This window comes from Erithacus rubecula (genome assembly GCF_903797595.1).
Source record: "Erithacus rubecula genome assembly, chromosome: 4".
Classification (NCBI taxonomy): domain Eukaryota; kingdom Metazoa; phylum Chordata; class Aves; order Passeriformes; family Muscicapidae; genus Erithacus; species Erithacus rubecula.
In genome coordinates, this window is record NC_136686.1 from 5,210,868 (window position 1) to 5,238,367 (window position 27,500).

Here is a 27,500-nt window from a genome sequence, read left to right on the forward strand (position 1 = left end):
CCTGTCCCTCAGGATGCTGTTCCCGTGTCCCTGCCCCTCAGGGCGCCGTTGCCGGGGCTCCCGCAGCCCCGCCCGCAGCCCCTGGCGGCCAAGGCGCAGGCGCGGCTCAGGCCGGCGGCGCTGCCGTAAAGCGGCGCTGCCGTAAAGCGGCGCTGCCGTACAGCGGCGATCGCGGCTCCGGGAGCAGCGGGTGAGATCCCGGCCCGGCCTCGCCGGGACCGCGGGGACGGAACCGGGGACGGAACCGGGGACGGAACCGGGGACGGAACCGGGGACGGAACCGGGGACGGAACCGGGGGAGCTGGCGGCCCGAGGGGGCCCCGCAGCGGGAGCTGGATTGGGTTCCAGTCGCTCGCGATTTTTGGCTGTCCCGGCCCTGGCAGCGTCCAAGGCCAGGCTGGACGGGGCTCGGGACAACCCGGGATAAAGGGATCCCTGCGCACGGCTGGGGGTGGGGACGAGATGATCTTTAATGTCCTTTAAACCAAGGCAAGCCTGTGATTTTATGTATAAAGAAATAAAAATCACTTACTTTGTCACTTGCCCTTCGCTGGACTCAATCTATAATACACTTAGAGTCCTTAAAAATGCAAAATTTATGAATGCGACAGTTGCAGGAATATACATGTGTATGTATCAAATTGATATATCTATATATACAATATAAGAATATGTAATACAGAAATATATAGGAGATAAAAATAAATACATCAAAATATTATTATAAACATCGCTACATGAATATATAAAATACTTACATATGTATCCTATATTTTTATCTTTATCACTTTATATGTTTTTTAGCAGACTGTAGAAGCAGCCAGGCCAGCAGGTACAGAATTGTAAGGGTGTGAGAAAGCAGCCAAGGAACAGCACAAAGTGTCCCAGTTGTTGAAAGTTATTATAAGTTTCTTGTTTTCTGTTTGAGGGGGGAGGGGAGAAGACAGTGAGAAGCTAAATGGAATAAAAAGTAAGAAAGTAAAATAAGAAACAGAGTAGAACCAGAATTAGAGCAAATGGGGCTCAGTAGGACACACAAGTTTTAGGAAGGCTGAGGTGGTTTACTGACTCCTAGAGAAGGCTAATTTCAAATTGATTATCCTTCAGGTAACAAAACCCAAACAAACCAAAAAACCACCCAAGGACAGAGTTCACTGAAATGTGAGAATGGCCAATTCTTTAAGAAGTGAAGTGATAAAACTGTACAAAAATGTAAGTGTCTTAAATGCTACCAGCACTTTCCTTAAGCAGAAAATGAACCCCCTTTCACTCAGTCAATTAAAAACACATTGTTCTTTTCTCTCCAAGCTGCTATACCTTGGAAGGGAGTATCCCAAAGGAGCCGACTACTTCAGAAGCCGTTTGAAAGCAGCTTTTCTGAAAAACAAAGATGAGAAAGACCCTGAAAAAATTAAGCAACTGATTGCCCGGGGAGAATTTGTTATAAAGGAGCTGGAGGCTTTGTACTTCCTGAGGAAATACCGAGCCATGAAGCAGCGCTACTACAGCGATGACAAGTAACCACACCCCTCAGGAAAGGTAACAATAAAAGAGCTCTGACTGCAAAAGAAGTGAAATGTAACTCCTTCCAAGCCTCTAGAGCACAAATCAGGGAGCTGCTTCCCCACCAGGAAGGTGGTGTGCAGATTATGGGTAATAGGTTTTCCTTTGCTGACCTCTTCTAACCCCATAGCTGGGTGTCAGTTCAAGGTGCTGTGCTTGTTACCTGAAAGATGAACCTGATTTTTAAAATCCTCCACGTTGAATGAACCATTTCCACTGGAGATGAGCACCCTCTCAAAAGTGAAGTTCCCAGCCCTGCAGAGGGAATGCTGTGTTCAGTTCTGGTCTCCACAGTTCAGGAAAGACAAGGAGCTGCAGGAGAGGATCAAGCAGAGGCCATAAACATGAGGGGTCTGGAGCATCTCTTATGAGGAGGGACTGCAGGAGCTGAGCCTGTTTAGTTCAGAGAAGGCTGAGAGGGGATCTCTTCAGTGTGTATAAATATCTCACGGGTGGGTGCCCAGAGGATGGTGCCAGGCTCTTTTCAGGGGTGCCCAGTAACAGGACAAGGAGCACTAGCCAGAAACATGATGCAAGAAGTTCCACCTCAGCATGAGGAGGAATTTCTGTATACTGAGGGTGGCAGAGCCCTGGAACAGCTGCCCAGGGAGGGCCTGGAGTCTCCCTCTCTGTGGACATCCCAAACCCACTTGGATGTGTTCCTGTGTCACCTGCTCCAGGTGACCTGCCTGGGCAGGAGGGTTGGATTAAATGGTTTCCAGAGGTCCCTTCCAACCCTGACTAATCTGTGAAAGTAAATTCTTGAAGCTTTTAACCACTTCATCTGCTCAACTGGCAGAGGCACCACCTTGCTGTGTCAGGGAGACAACTGCAGGGTCAGGAAAGGGGGTGTTTGAACCACAGTGCTTTAAGCACTTGGGCCCTGAAGACAATTCCTGCTACTGCTGATTTCTGCTGTTGTGTAACTGCTGCAGCAGGAACAGAAAACTTGATCTTTGCCCCTGGAAGAGAAGTTTGGCTGGCCATGGCTGTTTGCTCCAGGCAAGCTCTGTAGGCCTTGGCTAAACTCACACTTGTGTCAGAGCTGAAACTGTTGGGTTGGTTGGTGTTTCCACCAACTAAATGACACTGGAGAGAGAAATAATCTTTGAAATATAGGTAAGGAATCACTGCAGTAGAGCTGTTTGGCAGTAGGAAGTCTTCACACTGGCACTAAGGAGTGTTTTAAGGTCTAAGAATTGCCAGAAAAGGCATCAGCAAAACCAGGTTTAATATAAAAGTGTGAATGTGACAAAGTCCATTCAACAAGGTTCATTCCACTACTTACCAGGGGCTTAAAGCACACAGAGAAAAAGCAAACTAAAATCTACAATCAATCAATCAAAAATCAAGATCAACCAAAACTTATCTCCTATGTTGGAGATACAAAAAGGGTGAGGATGGAACAGGGTATGGATAAAGGGAATAAGGGAGATGCTCCCATTAAATCACAAAGTTCAGAGTGGACCCTCTTGCAAAACTGAGCCCCAGATCTGACCAGTGGTTTATGCCTGAAGGTTTAACAGCACTTACACTTAGCAGCACTTAGTCATAGTTTAATTTAAAACAATTTAACTAAAGATTCATACAGAATTTCCTGTAAGCACAACAGCAACTCACTCATGGCCTGAGTTACTTGCAAATCTGCTTAAAATCTCTGAGAGCACTATCCATTGTACATTTTCTGTAGCACACCCACACTCACTAGCAATCCTGAAGGAGTATGCACAAGGTATAAATTCCCCTGGAATTCACTGAAGCACTCACCTTGGATACCTTGTCAGTGGCTGAAGGGCTGAGTCTCAAGGAAGGGGGGCATCATTCCACACTGTTGTCACTGCTGGTCCTCCAGGTACAGCAAACAAGAGGTCACTGGCTCTGATGGCCACACACAGAGGGAGACTTGTGGTCACCCACTGCCCACTGCAGTCCAGGAGAGCTCTGGGGGCCTCACTCAGGCCACTCTTTACAGGGGCACAAGAGGGGTGGGTTTAGTCACACCTATTTTCCATCCTGACCACAATCCAGGTTTGGTAACTTCCTCTGAAATGTCAAAAATGCTGTTCCACTGGAGGTATTCTTCAGACAGGCAAAATAAATTTCCAAGGCTGTTGGTTAAAAAGCAGGAGCCCTCCAGACTGCACCAATTCCTGGGAACTGTTCCTGAAGGGTTCCAGAGGAGCTCAGCCAGGTGCTGAATACAGCTGGCCTGAGGAGGGGGCTGGGATGCAGCACCATCCTCACAGAATTCTAGGATAGAATTTAAAAAGTGATGGCAGAGTACAGTACCTTGTGATGAAACACATGTGCTCCAGCTCCTGCCACCACACTGATGTGAAAAACTCCTTCCACATCAACTGAGCTCCTCTGCACTTCCACCTGCTCTGAGCAGCCCCTCTCTCAGAGACAGGGACACCAAGGGGGAAGGACAGCAGCTCTGGGACAGGCAGGAGTGCAAGGAAGGATGGAGAACAACTGCCAAGCACACAGAATTCATGGGATGCTCTGTTACCTGAAATTCTTGCAGAGGAAAAGGAAACCGGGACAGACACTCACAATAACTATTTTTTATTACATTACAATAAATAGGAGCAGTACAGTTTGACAAAAAAATGACAAATTCCAGATCACCTCACAGCACATACTCCTAAAAACATTAAAAATTTTAAAACAAACAGTGGTCTTTTTTTTTTTTTTTTCTTTTTTTTAACTTAATGTCTGGCATGACCAACATTCCTAGGTCACACAACCAAATTATGGAAAAACTGGATCACACTGCATATGTTCCACATCAAATAAAGCACAATGTACAAAATGTGCATGTTTCAGTTTACACTATACAAAAATAGTTAAAATACATTCCAGGTAAACATATTACATTAAGAAGTCATTCTAGTAAGAAGTTGGCACTCAAGAGGAAAAAGCAGAAGTATTTTCAACATGAAAACACAAGACAGTGGAATAAAGAAATGTTAGGAAAGATTTACCATCTATGTAGCTTTATGTAAACTTGAGACACAATGATTTGTTTTACAGTTTGATGGTCTTTGAAGGTAATAATTGTATTGCTTCATAGTCTAGACAAGAGCAGAGGATTGTGTGTCAGTATTTACCCATTATCCTGTTACTGTAACAAAGCCCACACGGCAAAAAAAGTAGCAAAAATTTTCAGGGCACTGAAACTGGCCAGAATAATTCCTTCTGGAGCAAGCCAAGGATCCAGGTATTGAGCAGAGTTACATAAAGCTACAGTAAGAAGGTGTTACTCCCTGACACATGGCAGTTTGACACGGTGACATGGGCAGTGACTCCCAGCTCGCTCAGGAGCTGCTCTCAGGACACACAGCACCAAGGGATGTCCTCTGGAAGCATCTCAGACAGGGCAGGGCAGGGCAGTGATGATGGAGCAACTTGTGCAAGCTGCAGTCCAACGTGCTTCACCAAATCTCAACAAACAGGAAGACAAAACTGCACAACAGTGGCAAGGGTGGGGTTGGGTTGGGGTTTTTTTTTTTTCAAGTAAATAAGGGCTAATCTAAATGAATTTTGTACTAATTTGATTAGACTGGCAGCTACAGCTCACTTTGGCTGTAAAACCCCAACACTGGTTCATATATAGCTTTATAGTAGAGCTACAGAAATCCACTTTTGATGAATAAGACATTTCAGCCACAAATTCTCCTAACAGCTTTTAGTTAAATTAACAACAGAATTTTAGACCAGCCCTAATTTGACATGCAGTGTGACTCAGTTACCAAAATTAAAGTAACCTTAAGATTATTTCCATTTGCTCGAGGCTTACAACCCACTTTTGCTGTGTTCTTCTTGTATTACCAAGAATGTATAAAATGTGCAAATAACTGTCTCCAACACATTTTAACCTTGGAAGCTCTGAAATATTTTGTGACAATAAGAGTCTGTTCTTACTCCTTATTGGTCCTTACAGTATAAAGTTAGGTTCTCTGTTCTCCTGTTACTGTTTTTCAGAATATGTCATAACCTACATTTCACATTGAAGCTGAGAGGAGGGTCTGGGTTTTGGTGAAGGGTGGGAAAGGGGGGCACAGGCAGGGAAAGGCCTGATTTCTCCTAGACACAATGACATTAAAGAATATGGGAGCAATCCACACACTCTGTGCTCCCTGCCAGCTTTGCAGGTCCCCACCTACAACAGTCTGGGTTTTTTTTTGTAGAAGCAAAATAATGCTTCTCACAGAAATGGTCCAAGTTACACAGTGCAATTTTTACATACCTGTGTAAAATTTCCATGGAATACCTTAGGTTAGGACAATGCTGTATTCCCTGTTCCAAATTTTCCAGTGTCCCCAACAATCCTACTTCAATGTCCTGTGTTTTATTTTTTGGGCACACCAGAGTCACACCTTCCAGTGTCACTCTGCAGCTGAGTTAGCTCCTGTGAAGAACTGCACCTTCAGGGACCAAAGCTTTCCTGAAACAAACTCCACATTTACAGGGAGACACCAGAAACTGGAAACACTGGAACTACTGGCTCCTACTTCAGTGGATAACTAGGCTACTGCAGTACCAAAAAGTGAAAGCTCCTGCAAAAATCTGGCATTAATTCCAATCAGGAAAAAAAAAAAAATAGTGGGGGGAGAAAAGAACAAAAATCACAAGATAACTTAATCACAGAGAAAGACAACATTAAACTCTTGGTGTAGCTTCATGACAGTCTAGACACTGGAATGCCACTCACCAACCATTGAATCAGTACTTCACAGACATCACACAAACAACACTGACTCTGGAGATCATGTTCTATGCTGACAGATTGTGCAAATTCCACACCACTTCCATGGCATAGTGGATTTCCAAATTATTTGCATGAAGCAGCTAAGTTCAACTCTTCCATTCAATCATCTGATGTTGCTAGAATTTAGAATTTCTCCCCTATTTTGCACAAAATGGGCATCTGGAAATATTTCATGCCACTCTTGGGGGAAAAAAAATAAAAAGAATGGTTTTACTCCACTATGTAATTTAGGATTGATTCTGATTTAATTCTTATGGAAAATTCTGGGTCCATCTATGAATTAACCTAAGAATTTGAATCAACTTCTCTGTTAAGGCATTCTAGTATTTCCTAGGGACACTCAGGGTGAAATCCTGACCCAACTGAACAAAGCTACTCAAAGCTCTGACACAGGGGGATTTCATCTTGCTCTTCAGACACAAAAAGTCAGTGAAGCTCTTAAAGCAATGCATTAACAATAGCAAATCAACCTAATTAGAACTTTTACTTTTTCCATTGCCAGGTGTGCATTGTTGTATTTTAAAATTTTTTTTATTTTTTTTTTAACTTTTTTTATAGAAAAAATAGAGTATTTAAGGAGCAACCGTGACAAATTGCAGTGAATTTTTTTTTTTTTGAAAGTTTTCTCTTTACATTCATTAAAATTGATCTGAAATGCTACAAGACTAGATGCCTAGAAGCAAAATCTACAGGAAGACTATAAAGGCTTCTGGTCTCTCTCTATTGCAATCAGTCTAAAATAAAGAAAAGGTTGAAATGAAAGTTTCTTTTGCTAACTACTCCTTTTTCCCAACCAAATTTATAAACCCAAAAATTTAGAGGGGATGTTAAAATGTGTAGAGCATCATTTGTTTGCTTTGCACACAGAACAGAAGTTCACAATCAGTAAGAAAAATAGGAAGTTAGCAACTGTGCATGCACCAAAGAGTCCTAAGACAGTTCTCGGGTTTTTTGTGGGTATTTTTTTGTTTGTTTTGGGTTTTTGTTGTTTTTTTTTTTCTTTTATTTTCACAGGCATTGCTAGTTCAAGAACCAACAGTCAAAGAATACTGGCACTTTAAGAGGAATGAAGTTTCCACTGTCATTTAAAACAAGCATTCAGGTAAAGCTAACAGGATCATGAAGCAGAAAGTAAAGTAATGCTAAAACAAATGCTAATAATTTAGTGTAATGTACAAAATTACTTCAGTACTTCTTAAGAATAAGGATAAATTGTATTTACATAATTATACACTTTGTCTTTGTCTTCTTTTTCTTCTTTTTACCATCTTTGCTCATCTTCTCTTTGTGTTTTCTGATTTCTCGGACTAATGTGTAGAAGGCATCATCAACACCCTGAAAAGATCCAGAAAATACAAATGAGCATCAGGTTCAGACTCACAGGCTGTGTCCCTCCCTGGCACCTGAGAGAGGCTCCATCAGCCCATTTTGCTGCCTACCTGCCATCCTCTGAACAATGAATCCTGGCTGCAGGACTAATCCTGTTCCTCTCTGGAATTCTGAGCAGCACTGACACAACCCCCTGAGGGAACTGCTCTGGTGGCAGCAGGAGCTGACACCTGCTCTGAACTGGGCTTAGGGCATCCTGCAGTTACTCACAGGTGAAATTCCACTGCTGATGTGGGAAGGAAGGCAATGCAGAGAGTGCTGTCTCCATCCCCAAAAGCACACCTTACCCCACCTCAAGCTAGAACAGCATCATGTACAGAGTGTGCATTTATATAATAACACCTCACAATTAGGTAATAAATATGTATTATAATAGAATGGCCTGGGGTGGAAGGGACCTTCAAGATCCTCCAGTTCCCACATCTTCCACTGTCCCAGTGCTCAGAGCCCCATCCAGCCTGGCCTTGGACACTTCCAGGGATGGGGCAGCTACAGCTTCACTGGGAAGCCTGTGCTAGAGCCTCACCACACTCAAAGAGAAGTTATGAAGCATTAATTATCTTTATTTATGCTTTAATGGCCTATATGCAGCTCTGGAATTTGAATTATAATATTTGTACCAATAATACCAAAGACATAGTTGTGGTTAATCCACATATTCTAATCAGGCACACTGGTATAGTAATCACACCATGGTTTTATAAATCTTTACACATGCAAATCAATCAAATCAGTCCCATGCCCCAATGATAAATTATTTGATAAATCACTCTATTCAACTTTGAAAGTTAAGGACACTTGAAACACATTCTCTCTGGTGCTGCATAGTCACTTTAAATCTCCATTGCTCCAAGACTTAAATTACAGAAACAAAAGCTAAAGTTTGTTCACACTGAGTAGTTTTTCATTATTTTCAGGAGTAATTGCAGCTGACCAATATTAACTCTGACCTAAAGAGACTAGAAAATCCTGATATGGACCACTATCAAATACAAAGCTGTACAATGTACTTTGGTACAACTTACTTATGGGAAACAATTTATGGCCTTGCTCTGAGGTTGCTTCAAGTCCCACTAAAGTATTCATATTTCAGTCTGCCCCTATATTTAACAATTTGAGTACAGACAGCTATAAAATCCTCAAAATAAACATTTTCTTGGTTCTTTGCTGCCTTACTCCTTGTATCTTTGAGCATTGTTACTGTATCACTGCAGCCAAATGCATCACTATAAAAGAGGTCTAGCAATTCAGCCACACGAGTTTGCCTTCAAAAAAAGTAACACTCTGCATTTCCTCCTCTATGCCTACTTCAGTAAAGAACTGAAAGTGAACTCTGAAAAAACAAAAAGCCAAAAATCACCCAGTTCAGCCAAACTAAGTGGTGATGAAACTTAATATGAAAAGTCCAAACAACAGGGAAGTGTGAAATAGCTTCCCTTAAAAAGCAGCACTCAGTAAAAGCTAAATTTATTTAAAACCTTCAAGTTCATAAAACATTTATACACAACTGATGCTCAAAGTCCTTGGCAGTGCATCTCCCAATATTAATAGCACACTTTGCATATCACAAGACCTTGCAAACAACTTGTTCTACATTTTGAGGCATTATTGACAACATAAAATAGATGCAGCATGCCTAGCGGGAGAAAAGCCTTATTCCTGCAAAAGGTCATGTCACTCATTAGTTTTTGGAAAATTAAAAATACTTGGTATTACTTTAGAGAGAATTAGTGTATTTTGCTAACAGCTTCAGCATTAATGCACTAAGAGAATATTTAGCAATGCTCAAGTAGGGAAATGCTATAGAAGTAACAACATTTCATGATTCCACTGCAGATCTCAGTATTAAAGAGGAGGACAGCACTAAGAATCTATCACAACAGACAAAGCAAGTTTTATTCTTGAAACACAAGAACCATATAAGAACAACTGTTCTGTTCACACTGCCTTATAGAACCACCTTTCACAATTTGCTTTCAGTTGGTGCCTTCAAATGAGACACACCTAAAAGCTGCAATTAAAGTCTTCAAATGAGAAATCCTCCCTCATTAAACTTGTTTTAAAATAAATGCAGAGAACATAACTTGTACAAAGTCATACCCAGATACTACCATGAACCTTTAAACACATGACTTCCCAATCAAGGCTGAGATTTTTTTTCTACCTAGTAGGATGATGATCTTTCAAATGCAGCACATGTTGCAATACAGACTCATAGAATGGTTTGGGTTGGAAGGGATCTTAAAGATCACCTCATTCCACACCCCTGCTTGGGCAGGGACACTTTCCACCTGACCAGGTCACAGAACTGACCTGGCTTTCATCCTTGCATTTACACCTTTGTAGACCAAGCCTCACTAATTATTGATTATGTTTGGTCCTGCCACAATTCATCTTCAATTCAGGTCATCAATAGAACATGACAAACAAAACCATGCTTAGACCACTTGTGAGTCAGAAGTGGAGAACACAAAGTAAAGGGAGGTCTTGCACTTTTCAGCCTGCCCATTAAATTTTAAATGTAAGTAGTGGATCCTCTGTCTCCAGAAGGTCCCTGAAGGCATCAGTGCTGTGAGATCAAAGGCTGCCAACCTTTCCAGTCAGCTCTTTCAGCAGGAAGGGACTGCAGGCAGCTGACCTTCCTCCCTCTGACAATGCCCTTATTGTGTGCAAGCCTTTGGGGAAGCTAAGATGTACTGAAAGGCAGCTTTACATCCAGCCTTAGATTAGCAGCTCACAATTCCCTGTGAGGCTCACAACTGAAGCCCAGAGCTTCACTAAAGGTGCACTTGCTCCTGGCTCTGCTTTTTGCAAAGGGCAGAGGGAACAGAACAGCAGAACTGATCCCACAGGATCATCCTGCTCCTGGCTATAAATTTGATTTTGGAGCCCCACATGGTCCCATGGATGCAGAGCACACCTAAGACCCAGCAACAAACCTGGCTGGCAATAAGAAGCACCAAATTCATATGGAATTGAAAATTCCTTAAAGACCCAGCCTCCCAAAAAACCATAAAAAAGTTCCAAATTGTAGGAGTTCTTTATATTTTATGAATATATCTAAAGCATATATAGATATACACCTATCACTCATGAGGAATAAAAGTTATTTGTACACCTCTATAGTACTGTGGAGAGAAACCATTCAATTGCAGTTTAATCAGGAATTTAGGTGTTTTTAAATTAAAATCTAGAACTTTTCTAATTCAAACTTTTCCCTATTAAGCGAGCTCAACCTGGATTATATTACCTAGGTGTCTGCTTGCAGAATGGCTTTTTACTTAAAAAATCTGACACTTTGACAAAACGAGTTCTTTTGAGGATTTCTCATGCAGTTTTGGAAATTTCTCCCTGCTAGCTGGAAATTACAAATGGAGCAAAAGATACTTTGTCCCTTCTGCTTTACTGTGTAACAGCCAAAGGAATGAAACTCTTGGAAAGCAACAGCAGCTCTGGCAGTCTGGACAGTCAAAGTTTTCAGTTACCTTGTACAAGACTAATACATCTTAAGAAGGCATCCCACAGGCAGCAAGATAAACAATGTTCCAAGAGGGAGAAAAACACTCTGAGCCATCCAACTTGATTATTTACAGGATATTCTCTGGCAGTCTGTGTTACAATGAATATTTCTGAAGTCTAAAATCCCAGCTGTAAGGCTCACACCATCAGGTGCTGCTCTCCTTAGCCACCTACTACACATCAGATTAAAATAATACATTTTTTTACTGACTGGAAAATAATACAAGCCAGGCTGGTTTAATTATCAGACTTCTCATTCCACTCAAATCACTACTGAACTACAGCTGTGCCATAATAATTTTGGAATATGCTTCCTCCAGCTTAACTCTCAAAATAGAAAGTTGTTGAAAATGCCTATCAATACCATGTAGAATTCACTTGGGAATAAAGGCAGATGATTCCTTCCATAAGCAGACTCTCAAGTTCTAGAGCTTTAGATCCAAGACTATTTTCTAAGCAGGATGCAGGGAAAAAAAGCAATCAGAACAACAAACATCCAAAACTCAACAACATTCACTGTTGACAGAAGTTTTCCCTCATAGGGAACAAAACATCAAAAGTGCAAAATCCCCCAAAATATTTCTCTTGGACATCACCATCAAGAAAGTAGGAAGCTGGTAAGAAATAAAGCATGTGCTCACAGAGATAAATAAGAACCTTAAAATCTGCAAAAATCCTTCCACTAAAATCCACAATTCCCATCATCCTATTCTCATTCTCCCAACTTGAAGAGAAAGCAGACAGGACTCAGAATCTTTCAAGTCCCAGCATTAAAAAAAAAAAAATTTACTTTGTGGTATGGTTCCATCAGTAACACACCAAGAAACTGCAAAGTTGGTTTCCAGAAGGCTACAGGGCTTAAGCAATTCAATTTCTACTGCTCTCATCAAAAGTCATCTTGCCCAGTTTCTATTTGTTCTGTTTTGATAGCCAGGGAAGGATAAAACAAAGTGTTTTGATGGCATCAATTTTAGTGAAATTTGGATGCAAGAATAGGGAGGTTCATAACTGAAGTTTCCAGTTTCCTGTAAAGGAAACCTGTGATGAAAAGTGTATCACAAAGGGATTGAATCATATAATTAAAGTTGTAAAAGACCTCCAAGAGCATCAAGTCCAACCTCTGACTGATCAGCACCTTGTCAACTATGTCATGGCATTAAGTGCCATATCCAGTCATTTCCTGAACGTCTCCAGGAAAATGGACTCCACCTTTTTCTTTAGGAAAAAAAAAAAAACCTAAAAACTCTGAGCAGTCATTCATCACTTAAAAGCTGAGACTAACATGCCTGAACAGATCTAGTAAAAACTGATATGAATCAGAATTTCTTCCCCAGAAAGGGAAACTAAACTCCCTCACTGAGGAGAATATCCCCACACTGTGACAGTCTCTGAGGATACAACCCAAATTCTACTACTTCTGAAATACTACATACTCTGAAGTACAAACACACACCTTAAAAAGAATGAAGTTTTTCTTTAATAAAATGGGAAATTCCAGGCCATCCTCCACTTGGACAATACATAAAGAATGACAACTCACTCTCTGCACTGGTGCAGAAAGAGGTAAAGAATTAATGGGATAGGAATGTCTGCAAGGAGCTGCTCTGATGGTTTGCTCAAAAAGCACCAGAAGGGATTTAGACAAGCACTTCTTCCATAGCAGTTTCCTCTGTCCTCACCTCCTTTCTTTTTCCTTATACACAGACTACAAAAAAGATTTTGTGAGTATTTAGGTATTGGGTTTTTTTGGTGCTTTTCTGTTAGTTTTGGTTTAGTCCCCTCTTCTCCTCCTGTGTTCCTTGACCCTCATATCTTGTAAAGGCAGTCAAAAGAAGGTGAAACCTTATTTTATGCAATTTTGGACCACTCACAGCATTACAGCTGACAAAAAAAAAAAAAAACCCACAAAAAATGGTATTTTTTTTTAAGCTGGGGAAAAACAAGGAAAAAAATAGCATGGCATATGGAAGGCCCTGAGAATTAAAAAATCCTGTGCACCAGTCAAATACTGTTTTGCTGGATTAGGAACATCCTATTTCTGAATCTGAGGAGGACTTGCACCTACAATAAACTACTAATGAAACTCCTTCCCCCTAACTTCTTCCTCCTCAGAATTGTACCCCTGTTTCCCAGCTGTAGAATTCAATATGCAGTAAACACTTCTTGTTAATCCATTTATCAAAACACCACGAAACACAGCAAATCCATATTCAGGACACTTCAATGTGATTGGTTTTAATGTGAGATTAAGTCATTGATTGGCAAGACACCCTCAATCAGTTTTATTTGGCAAGTGATTTGCAGAGCATACCCTGGTACATGGCAAACTTACCCTGTCACATTACAAGGCATTTTTTAATTTTCACACACCCTGGAGTCTTTTCTTCTTTGCTGATTTTTTTCACTCTGTACTGTCGGATCTCTCGCACCAATGTATAAAAAGCATCCTCCACTCTCTGCATTGTAAAACACAACTCCTTAAAAATGGCTTTGTTAATGATGGAGACAAACTGGGACACCCATAGAAGGGGAAAAATCACAACAAAACCACTGAAAATATGAGCTTTACTTGAGAGAACTATATGGGGCTTCATTTGTGTACCTAAAATGCTGGCCTTGCTCATCTGCTGCTTGACAAATACTTAATTCAACATTTATTGATAACCAATTATTGTGAATATCTATACTTCAAGCCCTGCTTTTCTTCTGTGCAGGGTAACTGAGCCTAAAAAAAAGAGAAAGACTTACTTTCTTCCATTGCTGAAAATGATACTGCTTGTGTACTCAATCTACTCCCACATTTCTGTAGGCATGGATGCATGCAGGAGGCACAAAACATTATTAGACTGTGAACTGGGGAATGCTTATGAACACACACAGTTAAACCACCCACTTGTAGTTTTGAGCCAAAGTGAGAACATGTTACTGTTTGGGCAAAGAAAAGCAAGATCCTTTATGTTCTGTTCTTTAGTAAGATGGGGAACTTTGCAAAAATCCATGAATCAAGCTAACAAAGTATTAAAAAAGCCCTGCAGGTGATTTCCTAAGTGTTTATAAAGAACTAAAACTTTCAAAGAATAATAAGTTTGGGGCAGAGTTGTTTTGGATATGACACTACAAGCATTAATAAAAAAAATAAAAATGTATGGAGACTGAAGACATCTTTAACCAAATACAATATAAAGAAATACACCACCAGCTCTAAGTTATAATATTTCAAAATTAGCATAGCTGTGCAAAAATGTAAAGTTTTAGATCAATCTGTGAGGATGTTCTTATTAGAACAAGATGAAAAATGGTCCATTGCAGCTATGGAAGGGGAGAGCAAATCTCTCTCTTCTCTGCCTTACTATCAATCTCAGTATTTGTCTCCTCAATCAGATCAACAGGGCAGTTAATTTAATACAAACTCATCATTTGAAAATCAAACCAGAACACACTGATGGTCATGGTAAGCACCACAACCACTTAAGCCCCAAAGCTTTATTGCTACCAATGGACACTGTGGGCTTCTATTTGGCAAATTTCCTATAAATTCTCTTTCCATTTCATCTTTGTATTATGCACTGAGTAACAAAAGCCAGCTAGCATTTACTGCCACAATTACTGTGCCACAGGTTATCACACTGAACACTCATTTTTAACACACTGCTCCTTATCTGAGGGTTCTCCTGAACTACAGCCTCTTCAATTTGAAGATTAAATGAATTAGATCTATTGGATTGTATTTCCCTGTATGTACATAATGTGCCCTCTTAGGATGTAGTGAAGGATGGACAAGTCTTACATTTCAGGTCTGACAGGTTGCAAAATGTAGAGAAAGCCACTAAAACAGACCAAATCCAAGTAAAGCTCATACTTCCATGTTTTTCTGGAGGGAATGGGAGTTTCTTTCTGAAAGAAAGATTGATCAGCTGCTATGTGCCAAAGCACAGGTTGTACAAGAATCAACATTTTTGCAAATCTACTGTTTTGCAGCAGAAAGATGCAATTTGATTATGGAGCTTTCACATGAAAAATTAGGTAACAATTGTTGAGCCAACATTTATTGCCAACTTTCCCATCACCAACAGGAGCTGTAATTTGCTTTAGCAATGCAGAGAGATGGAGAGATACAGAGTGAGAAAAGAAATTATTGCTAGTACTGCCACCACCAAGAATAGACTTATGAACCCTGCTCAAAGAGATTATTCTGAAAAAAATCTGTACAGGCACATATTTGCTCATATCATTAGCACAAGGTGACATATTAAAGAGCCAGATGCCTATCCTACAAACTTAAATAAACTGAATAAACTTAAATAAGCTGAATACCAATACAAGAAGTATTTTTTTTTCCTTCAGTAAAGAATGACCATATATACAAAATGGGACTAACCAGTTTTTTTAGCTGTCAGAGGTGAAGCAAAACCACTTTTTGGCAGTTATTGAAAACTCCAAAATCCAAACAGCCCAAGGAACCCAGGACCTTAAGGCAATGTTTTTGAGGTGCTTTTGCCTCCTGAATGACAGCCAAACACTCAATTTAAGATATGACCATGTGCAAAGAAAGGCTATTTCAAACACATACCTAAGTATCCCAAAGAGGAATTTTCACAAGTTTCTACTTCTGTAGCACTTAAATTGTTCTGAGTCCATCCTTAAACACTTGATCACAGCTGATCTCCTAAAAGCAACCAGAACTTTCTTCCCCTGGAGATTTGTCCTTGGGGGAGGACTAAGCTTTCCCAGAAAAGTTCTAACTTACAACAGACAAGTGACATGAAAAAATCCAACCCCCAGTGTAAAAAGCCTGACCAAATTTAAACTCACTGAAAACAAAGCTTTAAGATGAAACCTGTACATAGGAGCTGGATTAAAGATGGCTTGAAGTGATACAATATCATTAAACTGATATGACAAACCCCTAAAAATGGTTTAAGCAAACTAAGTTATCAGTTAGCCATAAATTTTAACTGAGATGTAGGAGTGAATTTCTGTAAATACTGCCCCAGTTGCTTCACAGGTTCTCAACTTAGTTTGATCACAAGGCTGGGGTCTAACCCATTGTACACCAGACAGCTAAAATAACCAAAATGCTTTTTTAACAGCATTATGGTGATTTAGGTCAACTTCTTCATTATACACTCCAAAAGTGTGTTTAAGCATATATTCTAAATAATGAGACCTCAAACTTTGGGAAACCCTTTACTCTGCTTGCAATAATCCTCATTCATCTGCTTTTCCTGTGAATCCAGTGTCAGCAGCAAAGCTGAAATGTTCAAGGGAAACAAAGCTCTACAGTCAAACCACACTGGGGTTCAGCCTTACAGCTTTGCCCTGTGTAATTCCCAGGCAAGGAAAAGCCAAATAAAGAACAGGAGAAGCTTTGGTGGGGACAAATCAAGTTTGTCCCTCATCTCTCATTGATATTATTGGTAATATTGGGAGCTACATGCTCATGTAGACAGGGAAGAACCTGAATATGAAGCTTATGTCAAACAGAGAAGAGCAAAATCAGCAATCAAAATAAACCTAAGCCATTCATCCCCCTTCTCCATAAGGATTGGGAAGGGATGAGTAATTGCTCATGGCCTTACAAAACCATCAATTTTGCCACTTGCTTACATTCAGAAACAGGATTATCACTGTTTTTCATAAATTACATTATATTGATTTCAGTCAGTGGTCTAACTCAAAGTATTAATCATCTGTAGCCTTACACCCAAGTTGTAGGGCCCACTAATGTGAGGTTTCACTGATGAATTCAATGATTTGCTTGCAAATTCACAGAGGGATTTGGCTTAAAACACAATCTTCTTGCTGCGATTTGTTTGCATCTTTATTCTCAGTCAGAACCCAAACACACTAACTCCTAGAACAACTTATTTCTGTACTTCATTTCAATATTCTTCTCTTTTCTGTCCTTACCTATCAATTTTTGAAAAATCTTAAAAACTTAACTGAGCTGAGACATCATCCTGCATGAGCATGCCATGCCATCCTTTTTAAAAAGTGCCTTGGCAATGAAAAAAAGTCTATTCTGACAACTCCCTCCCATTTCCACCTTCCCAGTTTCCTCCTGCAGAAACATTTCTGATTCCCTCTGAGCTCCAGAAAAACTGGGCACAGCAAAGGGCAGAGGCAGGAAAATGGTGCCTTTCAGCAGGGCATTAGTGATGTTTCCATGTGGTGGAAGGTGAGGATGGGAATGGAAAATATAAGTTCCTACTTTGAAATGTTCATGGCAGACTTCCCACAGACTCCAGAAGATCACCAGCTGTATCTGGTCATACCTGGAAATTCTCCATGAGGACAGAGAGCACCAGAGTTTTATTTTTATATTGACTTTTAGACAAAGAGTGAATACAACTATAGCCCACAGGCCATATGCAGCTCACAAAATGCTTTCACTCCCCTAATTTAAAATTACTTTTGAAGGTGTGTGTGTTTATATATATATTTATATATAAGGACAGTGTGACTGAAAAATCATTCTGTGCACATACACACACATGTACATACAATCACAAACACCAATATTTAGATCCTCTTGCTAGAACTAAATTCCAGTTCTTTCTCCAATGCCCTTTTCTCTTCTCAAAAATGTTCCATTTACACAGCATCCTATGAAAGAATTTCATAGCACAACATGCTCTGAACAGCACTGGGAAAGAATCAGCAACCATCCCTAGTGGTGCCAACTTTTTGAATCCAACAGATTCTAAACAGCCCACTGGGCATCTTTATTTTAAAATATTCCTTTTAATAGAAGTGGCTAAGCACAAGGAATATTTCCCCAACAAAGCCTGATGCTGTATAAGACAGACTAAACAAAGCAAAACCTAGATGTGGCTGCAGCACTTCTATTGTTTCAAACACTAAATGTAATTTCAGAGTTGCTTTTTCTCCCTCACATCTCCATGACAGCCACTAATACAGCACCTTCCAAACAAAGCCACTGTCATTATTCATTTCAATTGTAATGCCCCCTTCTTCAGGACACTTGTGTGGCCTAATTTATTCTGTCATTCAAGTTTGGTAATTCTGCTTTGTTTTTTTTTAATCCTACCTGACAGAGACTTTCTTTGTTGCCAGAAGTTAGCCTTGCTTTGTCAAGTTTTACTTATTAGCCCAGGTTTCAACTTGTCAAAAACTTGGGTTGGTGGAGCAAATTTGCACTAATAAAATATTCATTTCTCAGATCCAAAAATGCCTTACAAGCTATGAGCAAATTCTGCCAAGGGATGTAGCTGGATCTCTACAGAAATTCTGAGCAGTTAATCAAACTGCAGCATCCTGTCCTTATTTACCTCCTGAATTCCTGATTCACAACCTGCACATAACACTTCTGATGATGCAGAGCAGGAGCCACTCAGGCTTGATCTAATTTGTACTGACAGTAAAATCTTTGCTCTTAAAAGAGAAACCACCAACCAGCATGTTTCAAGATTGCTTTCTTCCAGAAGTACTGAACCAGTACACAGCCCAAGAGAGGCACTGAAAAGACCAGTGAGTTACAATAAACCAACACTGAGCTCTCAAATCTTAGGAAAAGTATATTATCTTAATAAAAGCACCGTTTTACACAAAAAACTAACTCAGGAGTTTCAAAAATAGCCTTAAGGTCAATTGCTTAGGTGCATCAAGCATGTCCCCCTAATTAGAGAATGAATGCCTCAAGGAAAAATTCCTTTATTAATGAAAACACTTAAACCAGAATAAACTAATTAGCTGTTTGTCTGTTTAATCCTCTCGCTGAGGGAAAAATAAGCATTTCACCCCTAAGAGGAAGTGCTTTTATTCTATTAAAACCTCTCACAAGATTAAGAATACTGCAACCACCTGACAGAGGAGAGCAAGAGCAGGCCAGGTCTCACTCTGAGTCTTGCCCACTTGAAGCCAATCAATCACTCATCAATTAACAATTAACAATTATAAGCAAGTTGACAGAAAGAAGAAACACCCCAAGGATTTCCAATCTGCAGAAATGCATTCCTTGATATGACTAAGCAAATGCCTGGAATAATTCACATTATGATAATTCAGCTGAGAGCTCTGCCTTGGCATCTGGGAAGTTTTGAGCTTTACCTGTCTTGTCTTTGCTGAAGTTTCAATGAAAGGAATTCCATAACTTCTTGCTAAATCCTGAGCTTGTTTTGTGTCTACTGTTCTGGAAGGCAAATCACATTTGTTTCCTACTAGCACCATTGGGACATCTTCTGAGTCTTTAACTCTCTTTATTTGTTCCCTAAAACCAAAGAAGAAGAAAAGATGGCATTTAAAAAGTATTAATATTAATAGTTTATATGGTAGATTTCAAGACACTTAAAACATAAAATTAACAGAGTTGAACATCATTCTCTATGTTAATCTACTGCACATGAACTACTGGAGGCCACTAAAAAAATAAACTGACCAATTCTGTCACCACCAAGTTTAGCATCTTACTAAACAAAAACCAACCAACCAACCAACAGGCTGACATTTTACAAGCTACTATAGATGTTAATGTCATTACACTGTTTTTTGGTTTTATTTTTTGTTAGTTGGGTGGCTTTTTATTTTTTTTTTCCTTTTTACCAGCTAATACCAGCATAAGCTTAACAAGCTCTGGTATTAAATCTTACTACTTACTTCTCACATTCAACACTCATAATATTCATTCAATTTGCCAAAATACTGCCAAAAGCTCCATGTCTGCTGTCTTGATTTTGGTTTGGTTTTGGGGGGAGGTTGTGATTTTATTTTGTTCTTTAATTAAAGACAGCATTAAAAATTCTGCACTTAGGGGGTTTAAAACTTTGAAGACCACTGGTCAGACTCTCTACAGAGAAAAATTTTAAGAGTCTTTTCAAGCACTAGTTAGAAAGCATCTTGAAATTTGTTAGATGTACTTGTGAAGAATCTTGAATAAAAATCATTAATTTCATTACTTTTGCCTTCCCAAATAATCTAGCAGTGTGTTCCTTAATTAATATAGACCCTGTTGTTGTTATTATAATTATTATTTTACTTAACTGTGGATATAGTAACACATGTTTGGGACTAACCTTAGGCTGATGCTGTTGATCAGTGATTTTTGGTGGGAATTGCATTGGCTTCTAATACAATACCCAGGGAGAATTCAGGGTAACAGTAAGGTAAAGGCATGGGTTGGAATTCTTAACTAATTATTTAAAATAAGGTAATATGAAGAAATTAATGACAGGTTGGTTTTACTGTCGTTTTGGAGCTCTAGTTTTGTGTATCCATCCTTCTCAGCCATCAGGGCTGATACAGATTATTCTTCTCACAATATTCCCCAAGTCTTTCTCCCTCCAGCCCCAAACCAAACCAGCAATTGACATTATTGCCTGTACAATTACACCAGCTTCAGTTTTCCCATCTTAGCAAATGATTTCATCAATAGAATGGACAGAATTTATCTTTGGATAAGTCTTGACTCAGAATACTAAGTCACAATAAAATTTACACCTCATTTATGAATGAGACAGATTTTCAAATTACCCAAAATTCCAGACAGCAGATGCACAAATAGGTTGCAATCTTGTTAATTTTCAGATTTTCCCTATTTCATGAGAGATCACTGCATTATCCAGAGGAAGAACAACCTAATAAGAGCTGGTGGACTATATACATATACATCTCCATATACACACACCTATAATGGTGAATATCTTCAAAAGACTTTGTATTGTTTATGGCAAACACACACAGGAAGCCTTCCCCTGTTCTCATATACTGGTCCCTCATTGCACTGTACTCTTCTTGACCTGCTGTATCAAGGATATCCAAGAGACAGGTTTCTCCATCAATTACTACTTGCTTCCTGTAGGAATCCTAGGGAAAAAAAAAATACACCTTGGTTAACCACAAACAGGTAAGGTTCTGAACAGCAGTAAATCAAATTAATTACCAGCAATGAGAATGACTGAAAAGGTTTGACTCTGCTTAAGCTTGCTCAATCTGCTAATTCTGTTTTTTCAACTATAATTTGTCCTTCATTCTATGCTACAAGAATGCACAAAATAATAAATCAGAAAGAATACAAAAGCAAGACAACTACAAAAATCTTTGCCACTGAAAAGGAAGTGAAGAATAAAAAGCCTTCAGTGTTTGGGATAGTGCCAGAGCAGGTGTGTATAATGATACCTGTTATTAAGTTATCAGAGTTGAGCTGATAATATTTGAAAATCAAGCTTTTCAGCCAAGAGAGCCACATCAAAACCCTGATGGGCTGGTTCACAGAGATGTCAGAACAAATTATTTCAGTGCTATCAAATCAAAGCTTTCAGGTCACTGACTCAAGTGACTAAAATCTGTACAAAGTCTCACCAGCTAGATTTTGTTACATCCCTGTTTTGGTGCCAGGCTCTAGGACTACACAGCTTTAGCAGGAAGGTGATGAGCATCACATGCCCAGTGACTCCTATAAACACCTCTGTGTTTGAAATAAAGCCATGGCAATGAGCTTGGAAAAGGTGCCATCAACCAGCCCATGAATTATTCCCAGGAAGCAGCCCCTGTAACAAATAACAGGTGTGAAGAAAAACTCCTGCTATCACAAATCATTGCTGCTCTTCTAAGCTACTGGGAAGGGAATTAAAGAATCAAAATTGCAATTCCAGCCAGCTGCAAGATGAACTCAGAACAACCTATCCTCCTTTGTACCCATTTTTGGGCACTGCACACCTACTCCCAGGCACTTTCTATCCATTTGTAATCCTACAAAAGACTCCCTTCCTGTTGTAAAAAACAGTATTTTAAACTAAATCAACTCTGTAATATCACATTTACTGTTAAATGTCATCCAGGCTCACAATATCAGGTAAAACAATACTTATGTTTACCTTAAAGTTTGCCTCCAACGTGATTTTGGGACTATTTGTTTCACTGAAGTGCAAATTCAGTGTTCAGGTAAGAAGTAAGTTACTTCAGAAACTTATAAGCCATGTTTAAATATTGATGCAGCTGAGAAACACACAAGCTTCAATGTGTTCTAAAATCAAGTTAATATTCTATCTTGCTGCTTAAAGAGGAAAAAAAATTTACAAAAACCCCCAAAACCTAAGGATGCATCCTCATTCCAACACTTGTATTCAGGAGCAGATCCCCCATGTCCTAGGATCCCTTTTAGTCCTAGCAGAACTTCTGTCATTTCACCATACATATTTACAAAGCTTGCACTTTCTCTTCTTGCAATTTGACTGGTAGTTCAAAAATACAAAAAGCAGTTCTTGAAAAGCCTGTACTATTCCTTTCCATCTTAAGGACTTCAAAGGGAAAGAAATTCCCCTCAACTGAGCTGTAAACAAAAGCTTTAAGTAATTCTCATCAAAGAACATCATTTTTTAGGAGAAAAGAAAATCACTTTTAAGAACTGCCCACCATGTTAGCAGCAGCAGCCAAAAGCAGAAAGCACAGCACAGATACAAAATTTACTATTTTGAGGTGCTAAGTTGCTTTGCCACTTCTAGGGAGAAAAATCTTTGTGACTACCCAGTGAGGAGATGTGAACAATCCAGAATGAAAACAAAGATGCAGGAGAGAAAACTGAAGCTTATGATTTCCAGACAAGTGAAATAATAAATATTTTGATTTTTGGCCTTTTCCCCTCTCCTTCTTGTAACAAATCCAACCTGAAATCACATTTGACACTATTAAGTAAAAAGAAAATGCAAGCCAGAAATAATGCAAGCCAGAAGATAAATTCCTGATTCCTACCCAGCTTAAAATGTGAAATTTTAGTTTTTCCCCAGTATACAACTTTTAAAAATTTCACTGATTACTTAACCTGCTTTTATTGGCCTTTTGCAAGCCATAAAAACCAGCAAGAATTATATTAAAGGAGTAATAATTCCATCTGCTCACAAGCACTGATAAGAAAATGTGATATGAAATTTCAGCTTTATGCTACATATGGAATTTAGCTTGAAAAAAAAAAAAAAAACAGTGCTTAATAAATCCCATCTAGGCAAGTAATTATTACTCCACAAAACTCCATTATACCAAAGATTTAATGCTAAAATATCACAGCTGCTGAGACTAAGCTATTACTAAATATTGGTGCTTGTTTCACAAGGGCACAGGTCATTTAAGAACACGGATTTAAATATCAGTATTCCTAAATCAGCCAAGGGATTTGGCTAATCCAATTTCAAAACCTCTGACAAGCAGCTAGGAAAGCTGCCCTTGCATAAAAGACAACACATATTTAAGGCTGAAATGTCCTGAAAGTGTAAAAGATGTAAAAATTGAAGAAATCAGAATGGTCACAAGGAAGATTCACTCATCCTCAGCCAGTAGAGGGCACTGCCCCAACTGCTCAGGCCAGATTTACAATGGTTGCTACACATTTAATTTAAAATAAAACACTTAAAATTACTTGGCTGTAAATCCTTGCTCGGACATCTCCTTCAAATAAAGCACTGGGCTGTGAAACACACATAAAGCATCAGTATCTGAACAACTGCAGCCACCCAAACACTCACTCTCAGTCCTCCCCCTGCCCTGCCATCTGCTGTGCTCAGATTTTAGCAATAAAACACTCAAGCAGGCTCTGGAACTCGACGTTTTCCAACCAGGTTCTTTGTTGAATCATTAGGTCTATTCCACCAAAATACAGCAGCAAAATTAAGGCTCTAAAGGCACTTGTAATTAAGTAACTAGTGTGGTTTTTTCCTCTGCTGCACCATGAGAATTTTAGAAGTGTGGAGTTTTGTTCTGTTAATCACAGGAAATATTTAGAATTATTCAGTAACTGCACAGTTATGAAATATACCATGCACACTAAACTATCTCTTCTATCTTACCCCAAATTATTTTGCCTGATTATCTGCAGGGAAAACGAGTATTCTGCTGTATGGCAATGAAAGAAACAGCAGTAAGTGGCAAACAACAGTAGTGACACAACTGAACTATCCTAATTATTTACCAGGCAAGGCAATTATCTCTTCATACTGCCTAAAACTCACTCCACAACCACTGTGATCAGCATCACAACTGCACCTACACAAGAAACACCACCACCAACCCTTGTCAGCCAAGTGGGATTCTGCCCAAGCATGAACTGGAGCATTTAAACCCAATTTTCATTTTTGTCTGCCACTCCAAATCACAGCCTGCCCTTGCTGGCACTGAATTATTGCTTACCCACATGTGAGCACAAACAATGCCAGTTACCAGGAGGAGGAAGATACAGTTTCCATCCTCGAGGTCTCAGAATTTACAAGATAAGAATAGGATTTAGTAGACAAGACCTTGTAAAAGGAGCAGAAATGAATGCTGCTGCATGTGACAAGCTGGCAAAATATGAGGTTGCTTAATAGCCAGTTACTTTGGTGTCATTTTTAAAGAAGAACACGTGGATTCTGGACCATAGCACTGAATTTGTGGCTGCCCCATCCCTAGCAATGGCCAAGGACAGGTTGGACAGGGCTTGGAGCACCGTGGTCTAGTGGAAAGTGTCCCTGCCCATGGGAACAAGATGATCTAGAAGGTCCCCTCCAACCCAAATGAGTCTATGACGCCATTAATAAAAGACACAGTTCTGGGATTTTCAGGTTAATTCTATAAAGAACTGTATTTCATTTTATTATTTTACATTAAAAATGTATTTAATGCCCTCCAAATCACCCAGCTGGTCGCACAGCAAAACCCCTCAAGAGCTCCAGGAATACTGGCATTTAAGTTCCAGTGTTCCTAAATTGTTTACACAGGCACAGCTTGTAAGATGGAAGCTGCACAGCACTTTCTGCAGTGCTTAAACACACCTCCAACCTAAGAGAAACCCAGGTAATTATGAACAAGCATCAAAGACCAACAGCCTCCAAAGGAAGGAAAAAGTAAAACCCCATTTGGTTTGTCCCTCTCAGCAAATTTTGTGTGATTTTAAAGTGTTTAGGGTTGTTGTAGTAGTGAACTTCACATCTTAAGTCATTGAAAGAGCTGCTCTGCTGGTCTAAGAGTTTTCTGCACATGTCTAGTCACAAAACCTGCAAGCAAGATGTTATTTGGCCATGCAAGAGAGAGACAAGAAGACACACAGGCACATGAAACAACCTCAAGTCAACACATCTCACTAAATTTGTGCCACCTCGGGGCACCAGCTCCTCATGCTTGTGTCTCCCTGAAAATTACTACCTACACACTTCCCAAGTCTCCATTTTAAATCCAGATTTAAACCCTTGTGATGCCTTCAAGAGCCTTACTGGATAAACATATAAATGAAGTCATGAGATGCAGAGCTTCTGGGCTGGGAACATAAAAACCTGGGGTAAGTTATGGTGTCATTTCTCCTTTTATAGAGTCTGAGGTTGTTAAATGCAGTGATCCACACAAGATTCCAGACAACACCAGTATTTTTCTTATATTTAAAAGGCAGAGCTTGCCTGCTCGTTATAAACCTTTAAAACAGCACAACTTTGAAAGGTTAAATATAATTTCAAACTTTGAGGTACTGAGCCATGTATTCCAAAGAACCCATCCCAGAAGCCAACCTATAACATTTTCTCTAGATAGGGAAACACACACTGATGTGTTTAAACAGAGAAAAAAATAAAACAGGCTCCAATTTTTGCTTCACTGTAACATACCAGGACACATTTCTCCCTGGGATCTGCCTGTGAAACAGATGCCAGTGATAAGAACTGAGAAAGGCTGGCACACACGTTTCACAACCACTAATTTTCCTTCTTATCAGAGGAAAAATGCCCCATTTAAGAGGTTGCACAAAGCTATGAAGAGTCTCACCAACCATTTTCAAGTGAGTTTGCAAATACTTTATCATGGAGATCCCAGCATTCAGCTGCCCAAGGATACATGGCAATTAACACCATGCTATTAATTGATCAGAACTGGTCATTTTTTTACTGCAGCTGTTGTTCCACAGCAATTCTGTCTCCAGCTCAGAGCATATCTCTGAGCTCTTTTTACTCTAAAGCCCTGTCCTTGTGGTAAGAGCCCAGAGCAAACAAGCACCATTATTAACTGATAATCTCCCCTCACAAAAAAGTAGGAGATGAAAGTGTTTACCTCTATTGTGGGGTCATATTCATCCACAAAGTGATTCTGGATTAGCTGTATTGTCAAGGCGCTCTTGCCTACACCACCAGCTCCAACCACCACAAGTTTATACTCTGTCATTTTTTAGCAGACCTGATGACAAAGAAACCAACATTAAGCAGAGCTGGGCTCCCACTAACGAGGATGCTGCCGATGCCTTCTCATTCAGCGTCAGGATCCTCTACTATTACCGGGAAGCAGCTCCCTCCCTGCAAGACAAGACAAAACGGGATGAGGGAATGCTGCTCCTCAATATCACACACGCAGGGAATGCAGAGCGGGCACTCGGCCGACAGGCAGCGGTCACACACGAAATAAGTTTAAAAAAAAAAATACACTAAATAAATTTAAAAGGCGCTGCATTCCGGGAAAGGCCAAAGGAGTGTTTCGTGCAGGGAATTAATCCGTGCAGGGATTTAGTTCCCCGCTGCTTCCTCCCGGTGCCTCCCCGCGTTTCCCGGCGCGTCCCAGCTCCCCTCGGGATGAGCTGGGAGCCGGGAACGCCTGTCCGTGCCCGGACTGAGGCAGGGCAGCTCGGCTTCCCCCGCGGCTCTCCCTGCCCAGATCACGGTGGGTTTTATTACATTTTAACAGCGGACAGACCCCGCGGCTCCGGGCATCGCCCGCCCCGCCCCGGCTCCCTCTGCCCCCGCCAGCGCCGCGCCCGCCCCAACTTTCCGGGTTCAGGGATTTGGGAGAAGGGCTGGGGGGAAAAACACAGGGTCGGTGAAGGCTCCGGGAAGGGTGGGGGATGTCTCGGGCGAGCGCCGGGTCCCGCAGGGCGTTGGCCACCTGTCCCCTGCCGCCGGGAAGCACCGGGAATGCGGCTCGGGGGATGCGGCGGGAGCAGCGCGATGGGAGCGGGAACGGGGCCGGGGGGAACGGCCACGGGGGAGGAGGGGGGCGCCGGCTGCGCTTCCCACCCCGAAGGGAAAGCGGGCAAGGGAGGGAGGAAGGAAGAGGGTCGCCCCGGCTCGGCGGGGTGGGGATAGGCGGTACCTGGCTGGCTGTGCCGCGGGAGCTCCCGGCACCCGCCGTGCCCGCGCCGCGTCCCTTCCTGTGCTCTCCCTTCCCTTCCCGCTCCGCGTCCCTTCCCTTCCCGTCCCGGTGCGAAATGGCGGGGGACGGGCAGGGCTGGGCGGGCGCTGCCCAGGGAGCCGAGCGCCGATGCGCGGATGGGCGGCCGCGATCGATGCGCTCGGCGCTCCAG

General features: G+C 40.7%; 2 protein-coding genes across 3 annotated transcripts; one reads left to right on the forward strand and one right to left on the reverse strand.

The window, feature by feature from the left end:
* The first annotated feature begins 115 nt into the window (after positions 1-115).
* On the forward strand, positions 116-7,480 carry ETFRF1 (electron transfer flavoprotein regulatory factor 1). Of its 2 annotated transcripts, none has more exons than XM_079304274.1 (4): positions 116-190; positions 1,108-1,212; positions 1,309-1,539; positions 7,352-7,480. In XM_079304274.1, exons 2-3 carry the CDS (start codon positions 1,168-1,170, stop codon positions 1,519-1,521), a joined length of 258 nt encoding a protein of 85 aa, XP_079160400.1. In that variant the 5' UTR covers positions 116-190; positions 1,108-1,167; the 3' UTR covers positions 1,522-1,539; positions 7,352-7,480. The 2 variants fall into 2 exon arrangements, with proteins under 2 accessions (XP_079160400.1, XP_079160401.1); XM_079304275.1 differs by lacking the exon at positions 116-190 and adding an exon at positions 493-629.
* Positions 4,116-27,500, reverse strand: KRAS (KRAS proto-oncogene, GTPase). Its single transcript, XM_079304271.1, is given in 6 exon segments — positions 4,116-7,600; positions 7,603-7,672; positions 19,316-19,475; positions 20,889-21,067; positions 26,261-26,383; positions 27,290-27,500. Coding segments are annotated over 5 exon segments (588 nt in total). The 5' UTR covers positions 26,372-26,383; positions 27,290-27,500; the 3' UTR covers positions 4,116-7,532.